Consider the following 20,577-nt stretch of genomic DNA (forward strand, 5'->3'; position numbering starts at 1 on the left):
AGTTCTTACACTATAAAATCAGCCCCTACATAGTCAGAATTGTCCTGTATTTTCATGTCACCCTTATCTCAACCCACTGTGTTTTCTTTACACAGGTAGCTTTGCTCACCTTAGCACAAATATCAAAGTCAAGTACAAGCATATACTATTTGCACAGCAAATTTTAAAGGGTGCATTGAAACAGTAACTAATTGATAAAGGTAAAAGTCATTTTTATAATTAAAATGACATTCAAATTGACCAAATAAAACGTTTTCTATTTGAAAACAGTTACCTACAAAAGTTTTTGGGATATGAACAACACATGACTTAGCAAAACTTTAAAACCATTACTGATGTAGTTCTCCATAGACAGCAGTTCATGTAGCAGTCATTCTTTTACAACTTCTAGGACTTTGTAAACACTGCTCTGGAATATAGTGGTGCAGTGAGGTTTGGAATCCTTCACCAAGAGGTTACATAAGGGAGTTTTCCCAGCATTGGCAGGATCTTTGACATCCCAAATTTCAGGCATACTGCAACCAGGCCTAGAAAAATGAATGTACACATTAAAAATCAATGTGCATTATATAACTGCAGATAAAGCAGGGTACTTCTTATATTCCTGATCTCATTTCCTTTTTTCCTCTTAAATTACTCTAGTTTTTAAACAGTCCTGTCATATAGCTATTTTAAGTTTTTATAAGCTGCCATGACTCATTTTAGGACAAGGTGAATGCAGCAAAGGTGGCTATAGGAAAGAATCAGACCTGCAGATACATATATCCAGGTGTTGGGGAAAGAGACACCTCAGTTAAACTCTGCTGCAGCTACTTACCAAGAATGTGGTTCTGGGCAGGTAGCTTCCCTTGGTCTTAGTTTTCACATTTGTAAAATGAGGAAATAAACACCAATGACATAGGTTTGTTGTGAGGATTATGAGAGATCAGGTATCTAGCACCATGCCCAGCACACAGAAAAAAGGTATAATGTTGATTTAAAAAATTATAATGAACAAATATGCTTAGTTCACAGGGAAGCTGCATTAATTGTACAGATACTCCTCAACTTAGAATGGGGTATGTTCCAATACACCCATTATAAGTTGAAATGCATTTAATACACCTAATCCACCCAGCATCACAGCTTAGCCGAGCCCACCTGAAACATGCTAGGAACACTTGCATTAGCTGACAGCTGAACAAAATCATCTAATGCAAATGCTATTTTATGACGAAATGTTGAATATCTCATGTAATTTACTGAATGCTGTACTGAAACTGAAAAACAGATGGTTGTATGGGTATTTGAAGTATGCTTTCTACTGAATGCATACGGCCTTAACACTGTCACAAAGTCAAAAAATCAGTAGGTCAAACCATCTTAAACTCGACAGTCGATATTCTAGAATGAATCAATTTAAAGAAATTCTGGTAGTGTTGAGCATACATCTTAAACACATAATTAAATCTCAAAAGCAATATATCTTTATAAAGAACAGAATAAGTAAAATTGGCATCATACGACATTTGCCTAAATAAGTCCTTCAAAATAACAGTACCATTTATTTTAAATCAATAACAGTTTTATAGATATAACTGTTGGATACTGCTATCTACCTTTTGAGGAATTTTAAAAAACAGAAAAATATATTGGAAAATTATAGAGAATTGACAACTGCTCAAGTTTTTTCATAATTGCTTCCCTTTTTATTTTTATTTTTAAATAAGAGAAAAAAAGTTCCCAACAAGTCCCTCTTAGGTTTAGTAGCAGTCCCTCCCTCCCTCTCCACCATGAGGCAACCACTGTACCTGGGTGTACATCATTTTCCCTTTTTAAATAACATCTTTAATTTAGAAGTAATCAGTCATTATAGAAGTATTAAAATATAGACCTACATACATTTTAAGAAGTGAAAGTCACCATCATCTCCAATAGCACTTCTCAGAGGTGACTTCTATAAACAATCCAGCATATATCCTGCTGGACCTTTTTTTAAAAAAAATTATTTCAATAGCTTTTGCAAAACAGGTGGTTTTTGGTGACATGGATAAGTTCTTCAGCGGCAGTTACTGAGATTTTGGCGCACCCATCACCAGAGCAGTGTCAAGTGTACCCAATGTGTAGTCTTTTATCCCTCACCCCACCCCTTGCTTCCCCCGAGTCTCCACAGTCCATGGCATTCTTATGCTTCGCATCCTGGTAGCTTAGTTCCCACTTATAAGTGAGAACATACAATATTTGGTGTCTACTGGATCTTTTGTTATCCAATGTCAGACACATATACAGACACGGATATCATTATATACATAGATACCATGATGGTCAGTATTGAGTGTCAACTTGATTTGGATTGAAGGATGCAAAGTATTATTTCTGGGTGTGTCTGTGAGGGTGTTGCCAAGGGAGATTAACATTTGAGTCAGTGGACTGGGAGAGGGCAACCCACCCTCAATCTGTGTGGGTACCATCTAATCAGCTGCCAGCAAGCTAGAATAAAAGCAGGCAAAAGAATGTGGAAGGACTAGACTGGCTGAGTCTTCCGGCCTCCGTCTTTCTCCTGGCTGGATGCTTCCTGCCCTTGAATGTCGGACTCCAAGTTCTTCAGTTTCTGGACTCTTGGGTCTACACCAGTGGTTTGCCAGGGGACCTTGGGCCTTCAGCCACAGATTGAAGGCTGCACTGTCAGCTCTCCTACTTTTGAGGTTTTGGGACTCTGACTGGCTTCCTTGTTCCTCAGCTTGCAGATGGCCTATTGTGGGGCCTCACCTTGTGATCGTGTGAGTCAGTACTCCTTCATCAACTCCCTTTCATATATACATCTATCCTATTAGTTCTGTCCCTCTGGAAAACCCTGACAGATGCTCCTGAGTTGTTTTTACAAAAATGGAATTATTCTGGGACTCTATCTATACTGAACAATAAAATGTGGCACTATTTTTCCATCTCAGTGCATAAAGACCTACTCTATTGTTCTAAAAACTGCTAGTTCTCATATGTATTAACCAGTTCTTTACAGACAGATACTTTGTTTCCCATCTTGCCATTATAAAGCAATGCAGCTACAAGCAGTCTTGTACCAAGCTCCCTTCTACAAGCTAAACCTCTAGAGCAATGGTCCCCAACATTTTGGCACCAGGGACTGGTTTAGTGCAAGACAATTTTGCCATGAACTGGAGAGTGGGGGCGATGGTTTTGGGATGAAACTGTTTCACCTCGGATCATCAGGCATTAGATTCTCATAAGGAGCATGTGCCCTAGATCCCTGGCATGTGCAGTTCTCAATAGGGTTCGTGCTCCTATGAGAATCTAATGCTGCCACTGATCTGACAGGAGCCAGAGCTCAGGCTGTAATGCTCACTCACCCTCCACTCACCTCCTGCTGTGGGGCTGGGTTCCTAACAGGCCACAGACCAGTACTGGTCCATGGCCGGGGGCTGGGGGACCCGTGCTCCAGAGGCAGCATTATCACTCTGCCAAAGGACTGCACAATGTTTTCTTACCTTCCCTTCATCAAACTATCCCCTAGAAATGTTTTGCCAATGCGAGTTCCCATGAAGAGGGTTCAAGTGCACACTTTTTGCACCCCCTTGCTGACACTGGTTTCTGCTGACATGGAACACCTATGATCATATGGCTGGGCATGGGTTTTCTACCTTGTAATTTTCTCATACACGTTAAGGCTGAACTGTTACAACACTGAGGGCCCATAATGGCAGAGAGTGAGACACATAGAAAGTAGAGAACCACCCACGGTTAACAGCTTTTAGGAAAAAGAGAGGGCAAACAGCTGTCTTGGAGAGCTCTGGGTGCCTTGTGCAACACTATTTAGTCCTCATCTGAGTTTCCCAAGGTTTCCCCAGGCCAGCCATCTGCAAATAGCATTAGTGGAAATCTGAATAATTTTCTTCTAAATACATGTATTTTATGTCAACTCTATTATTGGAGTAAAAGAAAGCAGAGAACTGTAGTTAATTAAAAACTAATCCACAATTTGCATGCAAATAGATTTGAGTGTTTATATTTAAACACAGTGTCAAATATTTAAGGAATAATCAAGCCATACAATTAAGCCACTTGTAAATGAAATCATTTAAACATAGTGCTCACCAACTGCCAGGCACAGATTAAGCACTAGATGAATATTGGTCCCTCTTTCCCTTCCTCTCCTGTCTGAGTTCCCCATCTGCTTCCCCCATTCCGACAGACTTTCACGTCCCAGCGGTCTACAGGGGTTTCAGGCTGATCACAACTGAAATGGAGAGTGAAGACCAAGGAGATAAGGAAGGTCTCAAACCTGGCAGAAAGCTTTGTCAAGAAACTTCCTACTCTAAATGTAAACACTAGGTAAATATCAGTCATTCTTCACTTTCCCCTCCTATCTGAACTCCCCATTTGCTTCCCTGTCGGGACAGAAAGCACAGCTTCTGTTTTGTGTCAAGGTTGAAGCAGAGTGGCCCTGTCCAAGGTTTCCTGCCAGTGCGTCATCAGCCTGGCTTAGATCTTGTACTAGATGGAGAGTGTTGTTTTGATGAGTGGGAAAACAGATGAGAGAGTCACTTTCGTAACTTCCTCCCACTCAACTCCTGCTGTGACAGACACAATAAATGGCAAGTCAAGGTCCAGACGGGGAAATCCAGCACCCCTCTTCTGCACCCCACTTCTCAGTCTGAGTGCTCGTAAGTGACCCGAAGTCAGTTCAATGTCTGCTATTTTGTTTAGTGTGCAAAATTTATTGCCATACTTCCTGAATTTGCCTTCGTATCCCTTCTTGTGTGGGTAAAACAGTGCTCTGCCTACTCTGCAAACAGCATGAACCCGAACATGAGACTGTTAGAGCTATGCAAATCCAGGGAGCTCTCCCAACACTCTACAGCACAAAGCCTCTGCAACTTTCACATATTCAGGCTCTACGCGGGTGTCTAGGGAAAAATGAACTCTCACATCAAGGCTCATTGTTAGCTTGGAGAAAAAAGGTTATGAAAATTATTTTTATGTTCCAGCAACTTACAGTTATTTCGAGAGAGTGAAGCCCACAGAAATAAAGAAGATCCCAATTCTGGTAGAAAGCTATGCTAAGAACTGAGTTCTTCCTATTGCAAATGTCAGCCTACCATTCATTTCATATAATTTCCTGATAAGATCATCATAAGATGCTTAGAACTTTTCTGTTCTAAATTCATATAACAATGTTAAAGGTGAGTATGTGAATTTCATATATATTCACAAATGCTTAAAACACTTTCTGAATTATTACAAAATAACATTTTCTATAAATCCTGACTGAATTCAAACCATGTAACACACATTCATAGGAAAATCATTCTATAATCAATTATTTTAGTTTCCTTGTGAGCAAAGCTGTAAATACTATGTCACAGAACTATTTTTCACTCACTACTCAGTATTTAACAATGTTGTCTTAATACCATATGTGTCATTGAAATATATGGTGGGCAAGTATGATCAAGCCACAAATATAACAATCTCTTGAACACTTTTGTTTAGTTACAGAGTAGTAAGAATTTTAAAAATATTATTATTCCACAAAATAGTGTTTATTTCTGATAAAATTCTTCCTGTACTGTGCCCTTCATGAAGTGAATGTTTTGGTACTTTAAAAGCAGGCTACTGTCACCTGCTGTCCCGTCACTTATGTGCCACATTTCTAGATAGCTTTAGACTCACATCTGCTTTGAAGATCTTACTGTCACTTGCAGCTATACTCAGCTTAGTAAACATCTCTGTGGAAATAGAAACTTTTAAAAACTATAAACCCAAGAGAATGTGGGTCACAGTAAAGTTATTTTCCCATTCAAATAAGATGTGAAACGCCAGGAAAGAAAAGTTTCATTCTGAGTTGATGCCGACAGGGTATCCCATCCATCGACAGGACATGGTGTAGCACAGAGACCCAGTACGGATAATGAGGCCCTGAAAGAGATCAAATGAAATAATGAAATCCACAGGCAGACAGCCTGGGCGGCGCCTTGAGCCTAGCTAAAAGTTGACCCTAAAGGCAGACAGCCCGGGCGGCGCCTTGAGCCTAGCTAAAAGTTGACCCTAAAGGCAGACAGCCCGGGCGGCGCCTTGAGCCTAGTTAACAAGTTGACCCCGGACCCAACCGATAATGTTATCTATAGATTTCAGATGTTGTATAGACAAGCATTGTGAAAGTCCCGGGAACCAATAAAAAACTGCTAAATGTATAGACTTAAAATGTTAACCAATTGTAATGCTGTAACCTAGAGAATTCCCTCATTCCTCTGCAACTTTACAAGTCCTGTTTACATTAGGCTATAAAAGGCAAGCGCACGCATTGTTCAGGGCCCTCTTGTATGTTGTAAAACGGAGGGACCAAGTTCGAACTTGCATTAAAGATCCTTGCCGCTTGGCTTTGACTCTGGCCTCTGGTGGTCTTCTTCGGGGAATAAAAGGTCTGGGCATAACATCTGGGGGCTCGTCCGGGATTCCCCCAAGCCCACCAGACCCCCGGTCAACGGATCTACTAGAATCAATCTGCTAATAGGTGAGCCGGCTCGTCTATGTTTGTCTGTCTGTGTCCTGTCTGAATTCGCGGCTCTCTAAGTCCGCCTGAGGCTGTTAGCCTGTCTAAATTCACGGCTCTCTAAGTCCGCTCTGAATCAATCTGTGACTCGTGAGGTCTGAAGCTGAAAGCTGGCATAGGTCCTGGCGGACACACTATAGGACAGCCAGCAGAGACCGGTGGGAGATGTCCCCCGGCTCTCATCTGGTTCTTGCCTGAACTCTGACCCAGATTTCTGGTGCGCGCCTGCGACTGACGTAAACTTGTTGTTAATATTCCAGCAACTCACTTTTCCCTTGCAGGACCTGTTCCAGCAACTCACTTTTCCCTTGCAGGACCTGTTCCAGGCGCCACTCTGGGCGCTACTGTTCAAGATGGGTAATACCCAGAGCACTCCCCTATCTCTCCTTACAAGTAATTTCAAGGATGTTAGGGCAAGGGGCCATGATCTTGGTATGGACATCAGGAAGGGAAAGCTAATTACTCTGTGCCGCTCCGAGTGGCCCGCCCTTAACGTAGGGTGGCCACCCGAAGGGACATTCCGTCTCCCTGTCATCACTAAAGTAAAGTCCAAGGTTTTCCAGCCTGGGCGTGATAACCACCCGGATCATATCCCATATATCCTCATATGGCAGGATATAGCCGGGAACCCGCCCCCTTGGCTGTCCCCTTTCCAATTAGCCTCTGAACCCTGTAAGGCACTGGTTGCTCGGCCGCTAAAATCCAAGCAACCGACTGCCCCCCCCATCCTGTTCTACCGGATAGCGAGGACCTTCTGTCCACAGAACCCCCTCCATACCCCTCCAGTCCTCGGGTCCCCGCCCCCCGGGAGGAACCGCAGGAGGGAGCAGGCGAACGGGAAGCGGCCGGCGTGCCTATACCCGCTGAAAGTGAAAGCAACTCCGAGGGGCCAGCGGGGCGGACGCGAGGGCGTACTTTGTGGGTTCCCCCTCCCCAGCCGCCCGACTCCACAGTGGCGTTACCCCTTCGGGAGATAGGGCCCCCAGATGACACGGGAAGTCCTAGGCTCCAGTACTGGCCATTCTCCACCAGTGATCTATATAATTGGAAGACTCAGAGTGCTCGGTTTTCAGACAATCCCAAGGATTTAATGGCTTTACTGGATAGTATTATGTTCACCCACCAGCCCACTTGGGATGATTGTCAGCAGCTCCTCCAAATCTTGTTCACAACGGAGGAGTGAGAGAGAATACAGGTAGAAGCGAGAAAGCTGGTCCCGGGGGACGACGGTCAACCGACTGCCAACCCCGACCTTATAAATGCGACTTTTCCTCTGTCCAGACCGGCGTGGGACTACAACACGGCAGAAGGTAGGGGACGGCTACACCTTTATCGCCAGACTCTAATGGCAGGTCTCCGGGCGGCTGCTCGCAAGCCCACCAATTTGGCTAAAGTATACTCTGTTCTGCAGGGAAAGAGAGAAAGCCCGGCTAGCTACTTAGAAAGATTAATGGAGGCCTTTAGGCAGTATACCCCTATGGACCCAGAGGCCCCGGGAAGCCAAGCAGCCGTTGTAATGTCTTTTGTAAATCAGGCAACCCCAGACATTAGAAAGAAGCTCCAGAAATTAGAGGGCTTAGAGGGAAAACAGCTTCAGGACCGTCTTCAGATAGCCCAGCGGGTTTATAATAATAGAGATACTCCAGATAAAAAAATGACTAAGGTCCTGGCAGCGGTTATACAAAAAGAGCATCTACAGCCAGAGAACACCCAACCTAAGCGGTCCCCCAGATATAACAACCTGAACAAAGACCAATGTGCCTACTGTAAAAAAGCTGGCCACTGGGCAAGAGACTGCCCCAAAAAGAAACAACAAGGACGGGGACCACCCCCTAGGTCTACACCCGTACTAGTCACTCAAAACGAGGACTAGGGAAGACGGGGTTCGGTCCCCCTCCCCGAACCCAGGGTAACCTTGCAAGTGGAGGGGTCCCCAGTTCAGTTCTTGGTCGATACGGGAGCACAGCACTCAGTCCTAGTTAAAACTGAAGGAAAATTATCCTCCAAGTCCTCGTGGGTACAAGGGGTCACAGGAATTAAAAAGTACCCCTGGACGACACAAAGAACAGTAAATCTCGGAGCCAAGAATGTAACCCACTCCTTCTTGGTTATCCCTGAGAGCCCCTGTCCTCTACTGGGGAGAGACCTGCTGACTAAAATGGGAGCACAGATCCATTTCCTCCCTGAGGGGCCCATCGTGACCGATTCCCAAAATCAGCCCGTGCCCGTCCTGACCATAACCTTAGAAGATGAGTACCGGCTCCACCAGGAGCAGGCGGCCCCTGACCAGGACATAGCAACCTGGCTTCAACAATATCCAGGAGCCTGGGCAGAAACGGGAGGTTTAGGACTAGCAAAGCACCGTCCTGCCTTGTTTGTCGAACTCAAGCCTGGGGCAGACCCCGTTCGGGTGCGTCAATACCCACTGCCCCTAGAGGCCAAGGAAGGAATTACGCCCCACATCCGTCGGCTCCTCGACCAAGGGGTCCTTCGGCCCTGCCACTCACCCTGAAACACTCCCCTGTTGCCGATACGGAAACCTAATAGCGGGGAGTACAGACCTGTACAAGACTTAAGAAAAGTCAATAAGAGGGTTATGGACATACATCCAACTGTGCCTAACCCATATACCCTCCTGAGTACTCTAAACCCTAAACACCAGTGGTACACTGTTTTAGATTTGAAGGATGCCTTCTTCAGTCTGCCTTTAGCCCCTCAGAGCCAAAAGCTTTTTGCCTTCGAGTGGACTGACCCTGAAAGGGGCATAAGCGGCCAACTGACATGGACCAGACTGCCGCAGGGATTCAAAAACTCTCCTACCTTGTTCGATGAGGCCCTCCATAAAGACCTGGGTGAGTACCGACACAAACACCCTAACATAACCTTACTACAGTATGTTGATGACCTCCTGATTGCTGCCGAGACCCGAGAAGCTTGCATCCAAGGGACCAAGAGTCTCTGCTGGTTAACAGACGCCCGGAAGCAGACAGTTCTGCAGATCCCCAGGCCACAATCCACCCGACAAGTAAGGGAATTCCTGGGATCGGCAGGATTTTGTAGACTATGGATACCTGGGTTTGCAGAGCTGGCTAAGCCCCTATATCAGGCAACACGGGGACAACAGCCATTTAATTGGACAGAAGAAGCCGAGTTGGCTTTCCAACAGATTAAAACCGCCCTACTCTCTGCGCCTGCACTGGGACTGCCTGACGTCACTAAGCCCTTCCACTTATACGTGGACGAGAGTAAGGGCGTTGCCAAGGCGGTGTTAACTCAGAACTTAGGCCCCTGGCGGAGGCCAGTCGCCTACCTGTCAAAAAAGTTAGACCCAGTGGCTGCCGGGTGGCCCCCCTGCCTCCGAGTGATTGCAGCCACGGCCCTAATGGTACAAGATACTGATAAACTTGTCTTGGGACAAGAATTATGGGTTGTTACCTCACACACCATCAAAGGTGTACTCAAACAGCCGCCTAACCGATGGATAAGCAACGCCCGGCTTACCCACTACCAAGGACTACTATTAAATCCCCTTAGAATAACTTTCCTGCCCCCAACAACCTTAAACCCTGCCTCGCTGTTGCCCAACCCGGACCTGGACGCGCCGCTCCATAATTGCACCGAGATATTAGCTCAGGTGCACGGAGTTCAAGAGGACCTGCAGGACCGCCCACTTCCTGACGCCGACCTCGTTTGGTTCACCGATGGGAGTAGCTTCATACACCAAGGCCAGAGATATGCTGGAGCAGCGGTGACTTCAGAGACTGAGGTAATCTGGGCGGAACCCCTGCCCCCGGGGACATCGGCCCAGAGGGCCGAACTGATAGCACTCACCCAAGCTCTTACCTTGGGGGCAGGGAGGAAACTGACAGTATACACAGACAGCTGATAAGCTTTTGCTACGGCACACATACATGGGGCCATGTACAGGGAGCGAGGGTTGCTAATGGCTAAAAAAAAAAAAGAAATAAAAAATAAGCAAGAGATCCTAGCCCTGCTAACAGCCCTGTGGAAACCAGAAAAGTTGGCTATTGTACATTGCCGAGGGCACCAGAAGCCAACCACTCCAACTGCTCAAGGCAACTTTCTGGCAGACCAAACTGCAAGGAGTGTAGCGAAGGCTCCCAGTCAACTCCTTGCACTCCAGCTCCCTGATCCGGGCCCCCGGGACCTGCCGTATCACCCTGATTATTCAGAACAAGATCTCCAGTGGATCGACAAACTTCCCCTGAAACAGATCCAGAATGGGTGGTGGACTGATACTAATGATCAAATTATCCTACCAGAAAAATTAGGACAGCAAGTGTTAAAACACATCCACCGATCCACCCATCTGGGTGCCCGGCGGATGATAGACCTGATCAGACGCTCCAAGCTCAAGATCAGACGCATAGCGGAGATGGCCAGCAACATCGTGACGAGTTGCAAAGTCTGCCAGCTTAGCAACGCCTATCCCCAACCCCAGGCTGCTGCGGGTACAAGGCTCAGGGGAACCAGGCCCGGTATCTACTGGGAAGTAGATTTCACTGAGGTAAAGCCAGGAAAATACGGATATCGGTACTTACTTGTCTTTGTAGATACCTTTTCAGGGTGGACTGAAGCATTTCCAACCAAAAAAGAAACCGCTCAGGTTGTAGCAAAGAAAATTCTGGAAGACATCCTCCCCAGGTATGGCTTTCCCATCCAGATAGGGTCAGATAATGGGCCGGCCTTCGTTGCTAAGGTGAGTCAGGATTTGGCTTCCATTCTTGGGGCTAATTGAAAATTACATTGCGCTTACAGGCCCCAGAGTTCAGGACAGGTAAAGAGGATGAATCAGACCTTAAAGGAGACCTTAACTCAATTAACTATGGAGACTGGCGCTAATTGGGTGGTCCTTCTCCCCTACGCTCTGTTCCGGGCCCGTAATACCCCCTACAGACTGGGCCTTACCCCTTATAAAATCATGTATGGCAGACCCCCACCCCTAGTTCCCAGCCTAAAAGATGATCTGCTCAAATCTGAAACAGAAAATGTCTCTGAACTCTTGTTTTCCCTACAAGCCTTGCAGAAAATTCATCAGGAAATCTGGCCTAAGCTGCAGGAATTATATGAGACCGGACCTCCACCAACACCCCACCCGTACCAGCCGAGAGACTGGGTCCTGGTCAAGCGACACCAGCAAGAGACCTTAGAGCCCCGGTGGAAGGGACCACTTCAAGTACTCCTAACCACACCCACTGCCCTGAAGGTAGAAGGCATCGCGTCGTGGATCCACTACACCCACGTCAAGCCGGTGGACCCAGCCTCCGACCTTCTCGGACCCGTCACGATAGCGACTGAAGCACCGACCACGTGGACTGTGGACAAAGCTAAGAACAACCCCTTAAAACTCACCCTGCGCCGGGAGCCTAGCTCACTGCAAACATACAGCTAGGTAGTCTAACCCTAATGTTAGTCGCCCTAGTGGCCTTGGGGGCAAACACAAAACCAGTTTCTAATCCCTTTGTCTGGAGATTCTGGCTTTATGAAAACCGAACCCACCCTGGGCAACCTCATAAGCCTGGGAAATTATTGGCCAGTGCTGATTGTCCCTCCTCAGGGTGCAGCGCCCCAATTTTGCTGAATTTTACTGGTTTTCAGATAGCCAAACCAGTGGCACCAATGATATGTTTTGAGTTTGATCAGACTAAGTACAATTGTAAACACTATTGGTGGCACCAAAACGCACGCTGCCCCTACAATTACTGTAAAATGCACTCAGTCAGAGGGTGGAACGAGCAATCCGGGTGGAACTTCTACCAGCAGGGTAGAGGCGGTATCTATACTTGGATAGTTAAGGACCCTTGGGACCCCCGCTGGACCACGCCTCAACATGGGGCTGTATACTATTCCTCTTCCTCCACGTGGCCTAGTAGTCACCTCTATCTGTGGCATGGCCTAGTTCAAGTACTGCCCCTGGTCCATGGGGATATCCAGCGACAGGAAGACAGACTAGCACAAAAATTATGCCCTTTCTCCTGGCTAGAAGTATTACAAGAAGGATTAGAACTTGCCAACCTTACAGGACTTCACAGCTTGTCTGGCTGCTTTCTGTGTGCCACCCTAGGGCATCCACCACTAACCGCTGTCCCTCTGCCCTGGAAATCCTCCTCCCAAGCTAGGGACTTTCAGAATCTCATGGACGCCCCCATTCTTAATATGCCACTGTACCTGAACCCTAGTCAGGAAAAGTTTCCCTACTGTTTTTCAGGCACTAACTCCAGCCTCTGTAGCATCACTGTAACGCCCCCTAGTACCTCCCTAAGAGCCCCGCCGGGCATATTCTTTTGGTGCAATGGAACATTATCTAAGCATTTACCTGGCCCCTCTGTTACCAACCTACTGTGTCTTCCTGTCACATTAGTTCCCCGGCTAACTCTACTAACTGCCGGCGAGTTCCTGGGGTACACCGGTAACTGGACTAGTACTGCCAGTCACCCAGCCCCTGGACCGAAACTTACACGAGCAATATTTCTCCCCCTCATTGCGGGAATTTCCCTCGCATCATCCCTTATTGCGGCCGGACTGGCAGGGGGAGCCCTAGGTCACACCCTCATAAAAAGTAACAAATTGTATCAACAATTTGCCGTAGCTATGGAGGAGTCAGCTGAGTCCCTTGCCTCCCTTCAATGACAGCTCACATCCCTAGCTCAGGTGACCTTGCAGAACCGAAGGGCCCTAGACCTACTCACTGCTAAAAAAGGTGGTACATGTATGTTCCTGAAAGAGAATTGTTGCTTCTACGTAAATAAATCAGGGCTTGTAGAAAACCGGGTCCAACAGCTACGCAAGTTAAGCACAGAAATAAGAAAACAGCAGTTTGCCTCAGCTGCAAATCAATGGTGGAATTCCTATATGTTCTCTCTGCTGGCCCCCTTCCTTGGACCCCTACTAAGTCTGCTATTTCTGTTTACCGTAGGACCTTGTGTTGTTAACAGGATTTTGCAATTTGTCAGGGAAAGGTTTGACACCATACAGCTCATGGTCCTCAGAGCCCAATACCAACCTGTAGACGCTAAAACAGAATCAGACTTATAAGACCCAAGATTGGCTCCAGAGGTACTTGAGAAAGGGAGGAATGAAAGAGATCAAATGAAATAATGAAATCCACAGGCAGACAGCCCAGGCGGCGCCTTGAGACTAGCTAAAAGTTGACCCTAAAGGCAGACAGCCCGGGCGGCGCCTTGAGCCTAGTTAACAAGTTGACCCCGGACCCAACCGATAATGTTATCTATAGATTTCAGATGTTGTATAGACAAGCATTGTGAAAGTCCCGGGAACCAATAAAAAACTGCTAAATGTATAGACTTAAAATGTTAACCAATTGTAATGCTGTAACCTAGAGAATTCCCTCGTTCCTCTGCAACTTTACAAGTCCTGTTTACATTAGGCTATAAAAGGCAAGCGCACGCATTGTTCAGGGCCCTCTTGTATGTTGTAAAACGGAGGGACCAAGTTCGAACTTGCATTAAAGATCCTTGCCGCTTGGCTTTGACTCTGGTCTCTGGTGGTCTTCTTCGGGGAATAAAAGGTCTGGGCATAACAGCCCCTGGTGCTCAGCTGCCTGACTTCACCAAAAGAGACTCCCTATTACTTGGTTTCAGACCCTGGAAGTCTTTTGAAATAAAATACATCCAACTTTAAATAGAATTTTTTTTTTTAAACATCAAAAGCAAATATGAACAATTTGGGAGATTATCAACTAGTGCCAATAAAAATCTCTTTAAGGTAGTATACACATACAAATCATTATTTAAAAAAATATATTTATAAAGACTAAAAAAGAAAGTCTCCAAATCACTATCTAAAAGGTTTTTTCAGTCCAGGCATGGTGGCTCACGCCTATAGTCCCAGCACTTTAGGAGGCCAAGGCAGGAGTAGCACTTGAGGCCAGGAATTTGAGACCAGCCTGGCCAACACGGCAAAACCCCATCTCCACTAAAAATACAAAAATTAGGCAGAGGCTGCAGTGAGCCCAGATCATGCTAGTGCACTCCAGCCTGGGCGACAGAGTGAGAGCCTGTTTTAAAAAAAAAGTTTTTTCCACGTATACTTTATGTTATATACACACCCCCGTCAACAGCAAAGTATTTGCTATGTGCTTGAATTAACCTTCGTGTCTTCTGATTATAAAATGTTAACTATGCTGATACTCACTTGGATCTTCTTACACCCCATGACTCTTCTAGAATGTAATAGTTCACTTTTAACTTTATCAGTTCTCGCTTCACTTCTTCAGCTGCTTTCCGACTATACATTGAGTATACCATTTTTGTTCTGGCTCTTTAAAGAAAAATAATTGGGCACAAAATTTTCAAGATTAAAACGATATAATCAACACATTTGGAAGAAAACACTGAATTAGACTAGATGACGATGAAGAGGAATCCAGTCAGGAGGAAATTCCCCATGGAAGTTCCGGCTAATGACATCAGTGAGGTCAAAAGCAGAAGGAGGACAAGTCGTGGGAGATGAGGGTCACCTTTAACGCACCCCTACATTTCCAAACTTGGTCATCTTTGTGTTTGTTCACCTATTTATTTGTCTTAAATTCTTCACATGTAAGATGTGATGAGTGAGGTACCCTGTGTGTGAACAGGGATGAACTACAGCAAACACAACTACAGGACTACTCTGAAGCTGCAACAGTACCAACTTGGACATCAACAGTAATTCACATTAAATGCTTCTTCGTTTTATTTCTAGACTTAAGAAAAACTAATTTAACAAAATTGGTCTGGAAATTAGCTTGATGAGATTGATTTTTTAATGAAAAAGCTTATTTGTACATGTACATGCCATTGTTATGCAAAAGAAGATGCTAATAAGATTCACCTAATCACTTCGAAAATGAATGGCTTCACCTGCCTTAGAAACTGCATGAAAAATTAAATTAAAAACATAATTTAGACCACACATCTCTAAATTATTTTCTAAAGTCTCAAAAAAATCTAAAGAAACAGAATACACCCAAGATCTTTCTAACAGTCTATACTGGTGAAAACCAGAATAAACTCCTCTTTGAATGGGATTCTATTTCAAATCATTTCTCCAAACTCAAGAAAAATCACCTATGAGAAAACCTTAATAAACACTCTAAGCTAAACTCTTCAGGGAGTTACAGGATGAAAAGAACTTAGACATTTTAGAGCCCTGTTGACCTGTGGGAAAGTGCTATAGTATGACTTCTTTTTTCTGCTTGGTAGAGAAGATGGCCCCCAATGTTGTTGCTTTTCTGCCCTGTGAAGGCTTAACAGATTTGTTTAGAGCTTAGCAGTCTTATTTCAGCCTTCTGCTCCCCGACTCGATAAGCCTCAGTTCATCATATCCTTTTGGAACATTCCTCATTCCTTTGCTGGCGTCCTCCACTCACTGTCCCTTTGCATGGAAGGTTTGTTTTGATGATGCAAGACTGTGCACTGACCTCAAGCCTGCATCTTCATAATGTGGATGATTCACAATGGGCCGAAGTGCAGAGAGCTTAACACTTGCCATCGTGGGCATGGCACCCGCAAACACTGCATCTGGAAAGCAAGAGGAAGGTCTCAGGAAGACACTCAGTAAGGTGAGAAGGGGTCTCCTTCAAGTTTAAATCAATTATTTCACAGGTAACAGAGCGGAGGCCCAGCAGGTTCATGACTTCAAGATTCAATGGCAGAACTAGAATGAAGTCAGATGGTTGATAAAGTAGCAGTTGGCAGCCAGGCCTGGGTAAACCATTTTCCTTGGAAAATAGAACTTCATCATCTCATCATTAAAGATTTCTTTCCTTCTTTAAAGAAAAAAATCTTAGAAATCTTCCCTGAATCTAGAAAAGAAGTATCAAATGGACTAGGAAAGCTTTATAGTAACAAGAAATTCTGGAAGATAATTTAGCATTCAAAAATTTGACACTCAGATGACAACAAAGACTCCCTTTCCACACATGAGTAAAACATCACATTCCATGAGTGAGTTTATTTCAAGAAGGAATGTGAAGGACTAATATTAAAAATTCATTAAGAAAATAAACACAGTAAAAATTATTTTATTCCATGAGTGAGTTTATTTCAAGAAGGAATGTGAAGGACTAATATTAAAAATTCTTTAAGAAAATAAGCACAGTAAAAATTATTTTAAATGTGGCATTTATGACTGTGAATAAATTTTGAAAAAATTAAAATCTATAAAAAATGGCAGAATAAATTACTAAGAACTTATGTATAACATTTCCCCTGCAAACCATTTAAACAGGATTGATATCTCCTTTGTTTTAGATATTCTAAAAGGAACATTGCTTAGAAAGAGTAAGATCAGGCCGGGCGTGGTAGCTCAAGCCTGTAATTCCAGCACTTTGGGAGGCCGAGACGGGTGAATCACGAGGTCAGGAGATCGAGACCATCCTGGCTAACATGGTGAAACCCCGTCTCTACTAAAAAATACAAAAAACTAGCCAGGCGAGGTGGCAGGCGAGTAGCAGGTCCCAGCTACTCCGGAGGCTGAGGCAGGAGAATGGCCTAAATCCAGGAGGATTTGCAGTGAGCTTGCAGTGAGCTGAGATCCGGCCACTGCACTCCAGCCTGGGCAACAGAGCGAGACTCAGTCTCAAAAAAAAAAAAAAAAAAAAAAAAAAAAAAAAAAAAAAAAAAAAAAAAAGAGTTTGCAGTGGTATACAAAATTGTGGGAAGAACAGCTAAAAAATACGACTTTTTTTTTTTTTTTTAAACCTGGTTTAGTACTATATTTGATCCACTCTATAAGTTCTTCTTGTGGCAAATTGCTGAACTCTCCTACAATATTCCACTGGGTTTGCAGATCTGCTGAACCTTGTATTGACATTGCTGCTAATATAGCAAAAACAACAGCACCAGGATGTACTTTGCAAAAGAGCCACCCAAATAGCTGAAACCAAATTAAGAATACATTGGTAATTGTTAGTATAAAGTAGTATGCATCTGTTATGCAAAACTTCTTCCCAGAGAAGAATGTGGCCTCTGCTAGAGTCCCCAAAAAAGGATTAATTATCTTAAAGAAAAAGCCCCAAAATAATAATCTTTGGGATCAAAAGAATTCTACCATCAGCCTCATATAAGTGGAACACAATGTAGGAAGCTCTTTTCTCAACCTGCTTTCTCTACTCCCAGATTCAAGTAAAGCCACAACCACCGACGCAATTTACAAGGCCCAGTGCAAAACAAAAATGTGGGGTCTCTTGTTAAAAAATTATTAAGACGTTCAAAACAGCAGCAGCAAACATTCAACCAAATTCAGGGTCCTTCTGAATGCGACGTCCTGTGTGACCAGCAGGAATCCCACACTTGCAAAACCTGCCCTGGTTGACACATTCTATTAGATTGGTGCAAAAGTAATTGCGGGTTTTGTCATTACAATAGCAAAACCCGCAATTACTTTTGCACCAACCTATATCATCAATCATGCTGTGGGATAAAGACGCAAGATTAAAGGCTTCCCACCAGTCTCCTCTCCTGTGCCAGCCTAAAGGGGTCAGAAAGAAGGAAAGTAGTGCCTTTCTAACATCAACATTCTGCTTGGGAACCTCGAGGCTGGCTACTTTTTTCCACATTCAAATAGTCCACACTCCATAACAACACTTTGTTCTCTTGATCTTTCTCTACAAGTCTACAGAGCTAGATTTCAAGTTTTTTGAAGGCTTATAAACACTGGCTTCTGACTTTTCTGTCCACTACTCTATCCTCCATCTCTAGAGTGCACAGTGTAGGTGCTTAGTGACTATCTGCTACGTTTAAGGGAGGTGCTGCTGTTGTACGTAGGCTGGTTGACTGATGGAAAGGTGACACTATGAAGAAGCATCAGTCTGCGAATACAGAGCAAGGAGGCAGTTATCCAGGAAAAATTAGCAGCAAACCACCAAGGAAGGATTAAATTAAATTTTAAAAAGCACAAGTCAAGAATGTGCACCAAATGTGTACCAAATGAAAAAAAAGTTTAAGTTTGACACTAAAAAAAAGAACATATAATTTTCAAGCACTTATAACTTGACATTGTTAGAATTCTTCATGATATGAATGTCAAAACAAAAAAAGTTATTATTTGTACAATTAAGCTCTGCTTTCTATCAGCACCTGCAGTAATCGCCCATGAACACAGTCTGTACTAAATCAGTGTTCGTTGTACACCAACAACTATTTTAAAGTCTTCAGAAAGATAGAAAATGATCAGCTTCGGCCCTTACCCTTTAAGAAAGATAAGTACAAAACCATGAAGAGCTTTAACTATAATCACTTAAAAGACTTTGTAATTCATTATTTTAGGGCTCAATAATAAAGGCTAAAATTATTATAGTAGCTATACTCCAACATAACATGTTACCTGTCTTGAGCAGATCAGTGCTGCCATAACACACATGTGTGGTGTCAAGAAGAATTTTAGTCTCATAATTAAAATACCAAGGGCTGTATATGCTAACAATTGCAATGCATGATACACCAGCTGAAAGAAAGAAGAAAATATTTTTTACTCCTACTGTTAGTGAAATTTAAGAATACTAAGCTGGCAATATGTAGAAAGGGGTATGTTCTCCTTAGTAACAAAAAGTACTACTACTTAGGTTTCTGAAATTTCTAAATCAATTCTTAAAATTCACTTTCAAACTGTTCCATTTTAGTGGAAGGCTAAAATTATAAAGTCATTAAGGCAAGTGCGTCTGTGATTCTCAGAGTCAAACCTGTGGTTAATAAAGCCCACATTTTTGAATCTACCTGGATGCTACCATCAGACCAAGAAAAGACAGTGGTAAAAGAAATGACTGCTGCCTCAAGATCTGAGGGCTCCATTTTGGAACTGCCCTCAAAACCAGACTGAACCACCAGGAGATGGGAGCAGTACCCAACCACATCTCTGAGGCTTCCAGCAAGGTGAGCAGAGAGGAAAGTGATTTCCAATCATGCAATAGACACCTCACATATATGTCTAAATGGGCTCCAGAAATCAACTGCCATTAGCGTAAAGATGATCACAGCAGAACAAATGAGTTTCCTAGTTAATTTTAACAAATGAATGGTCAGTGAATCTGCATGTAGCATTCTCATAAAAACACATACCTCGAGGCTGGGCGCAGTGGCTCACGCCTGTAATCCCAGCACTTTGGGAGGCCGAGGCGAGCGGATCACGAGGTCAGGAGATCGAGACCATCCTGGCTAACACGGTGAAACCCCGTCTCTGTTAAAAATACAAAAAATTAGCCGGGTGCTGTGGCGGGCACCTGTAGTCCCAGCTACTCGGGAGGCTGAGACAGGAGAATGGTGTGAACCCGAGAGGCAGAGCTTGCAGTGAGCCGAGATCACGTCACTGCACTCCAGCCTGGGCGATGAGCAAGACTCCATCTCAAAAAAAAAAAAAAAAAAAAAAAAAAAAAAATGCCAGGGTATCTGCAAGATGATTGCTGACAATTGCCAACCAAATTAGAAACTGGAACTAGAAAGGAAAGTCCAAATGCATGCAACTTTAAGATAAGTAAAATTATAGTGATATTAAGTCTTTACCTCTCCATGATCAAACTGGTGTTTTCTGGAACAGAAAACAATGTATTTCTATCAATTCATTATTGAAGCACTTCATATATTTGCATTTCAGCTTGGAAATAGGAGTTTTACAACTTCTGTAACATTCTCTCAGGACACATAGAGGCAAATCAAAATAACTAAAAGTCACATGCCAAAACTAGTGCTATACTCTTTTAAGAAAGTTAATGAAGAAGGACAATATTGTGTTATATCCTAACTATTTGACTAGATGGGTATTTATTAGGACAACAAAGGCACACTGTGCTGTCCCAGCTCCCTCACTAGTGATACCCCAGCAAAGCATGGAATGAAAAAAATCTTCGAGATTTTCACTAGGCAACCAAGCACAGATGACAAATAGGTGGTTATATGTGTAAATCTCAGTTAAAGGGAGAAGTCTGGGTCAGATACGGGAATGTGTGAGTTGACAATACACACCTTCTCTTTCTTAAGCACTGATATGTTCCCAAGACCTAGAGTAATACCTGA

The 20,577-nt window shown here is 43.9% G+C and overlaps 1 protein-coding gene across 1 annotated transcript; it reads right to left on the reverse strand.

The window, feature by feature from the left end:
• Nucleotides 1–370: 370 nt before the first annotated feature.
• Nucleotides 371–18,961, reverse strand: LOC104678216 (probable C-mannosyltransferase DPY19L1). Its single transcript, XM_030921880.1, has 5 exons — nucleotides 18,896–18,961; nucleotides 17,272–17,446; nucleotides 15,990–16,089; nucleotides 14,723–14,848; nucleotides 371–527 (listed from the first exon to the last, which is right to left on the reverse strand). Exons 1-5 carry the CDS (start codon nucleotides 18,959–18,961, stop codon nucleotides 371–373), a joined length of 624 nt encoding a protein of 207 aa, XP_030777740.1.
• Nucleotides 18,962–20,577: the final 1,616 nt, after the last annotated feature.

This window comes from Rhinopithecus roxellana, chromosome 18, assembly GCF_007565055.1.
Source record: "Rhinopithecus roxellana isolate Shanxi Qingling chromosome 18, ASM756505v1, whole genome shotgun sequence".
NCBI lineage: Eukaryota > Metazoa > Chordata > Mammalia > Primates > Cercopithecidae > Rhinopithecus > Rhinopithecus roxellana.

Excerpts from the sequence above, each read along its gene's own strand:
- LOC104678216 (XM_030921880.1), bottom strand. The coding sequence starts at position 18,961 with ATGAGACTAAAATTCTTCTTGACACCACACATGTGTGTTATGGCAGCA. Across the intron at positions 16,090-17,271 it reads CAAATATAGTACTAAACCAG|ATGCAGTGTTTGCGGGTGCC; the intron begins GTTTAAAAAAAA and ends CTTGCTTTCCAG. Across the intron at positions 14,849-15,989 it reads TATGAAGATGCAGGCTTGAG|AGCCAGAACAAAAATGGTAT; the intron begins GTCAGTGCACAG and ends TTTTCTTTAAAG.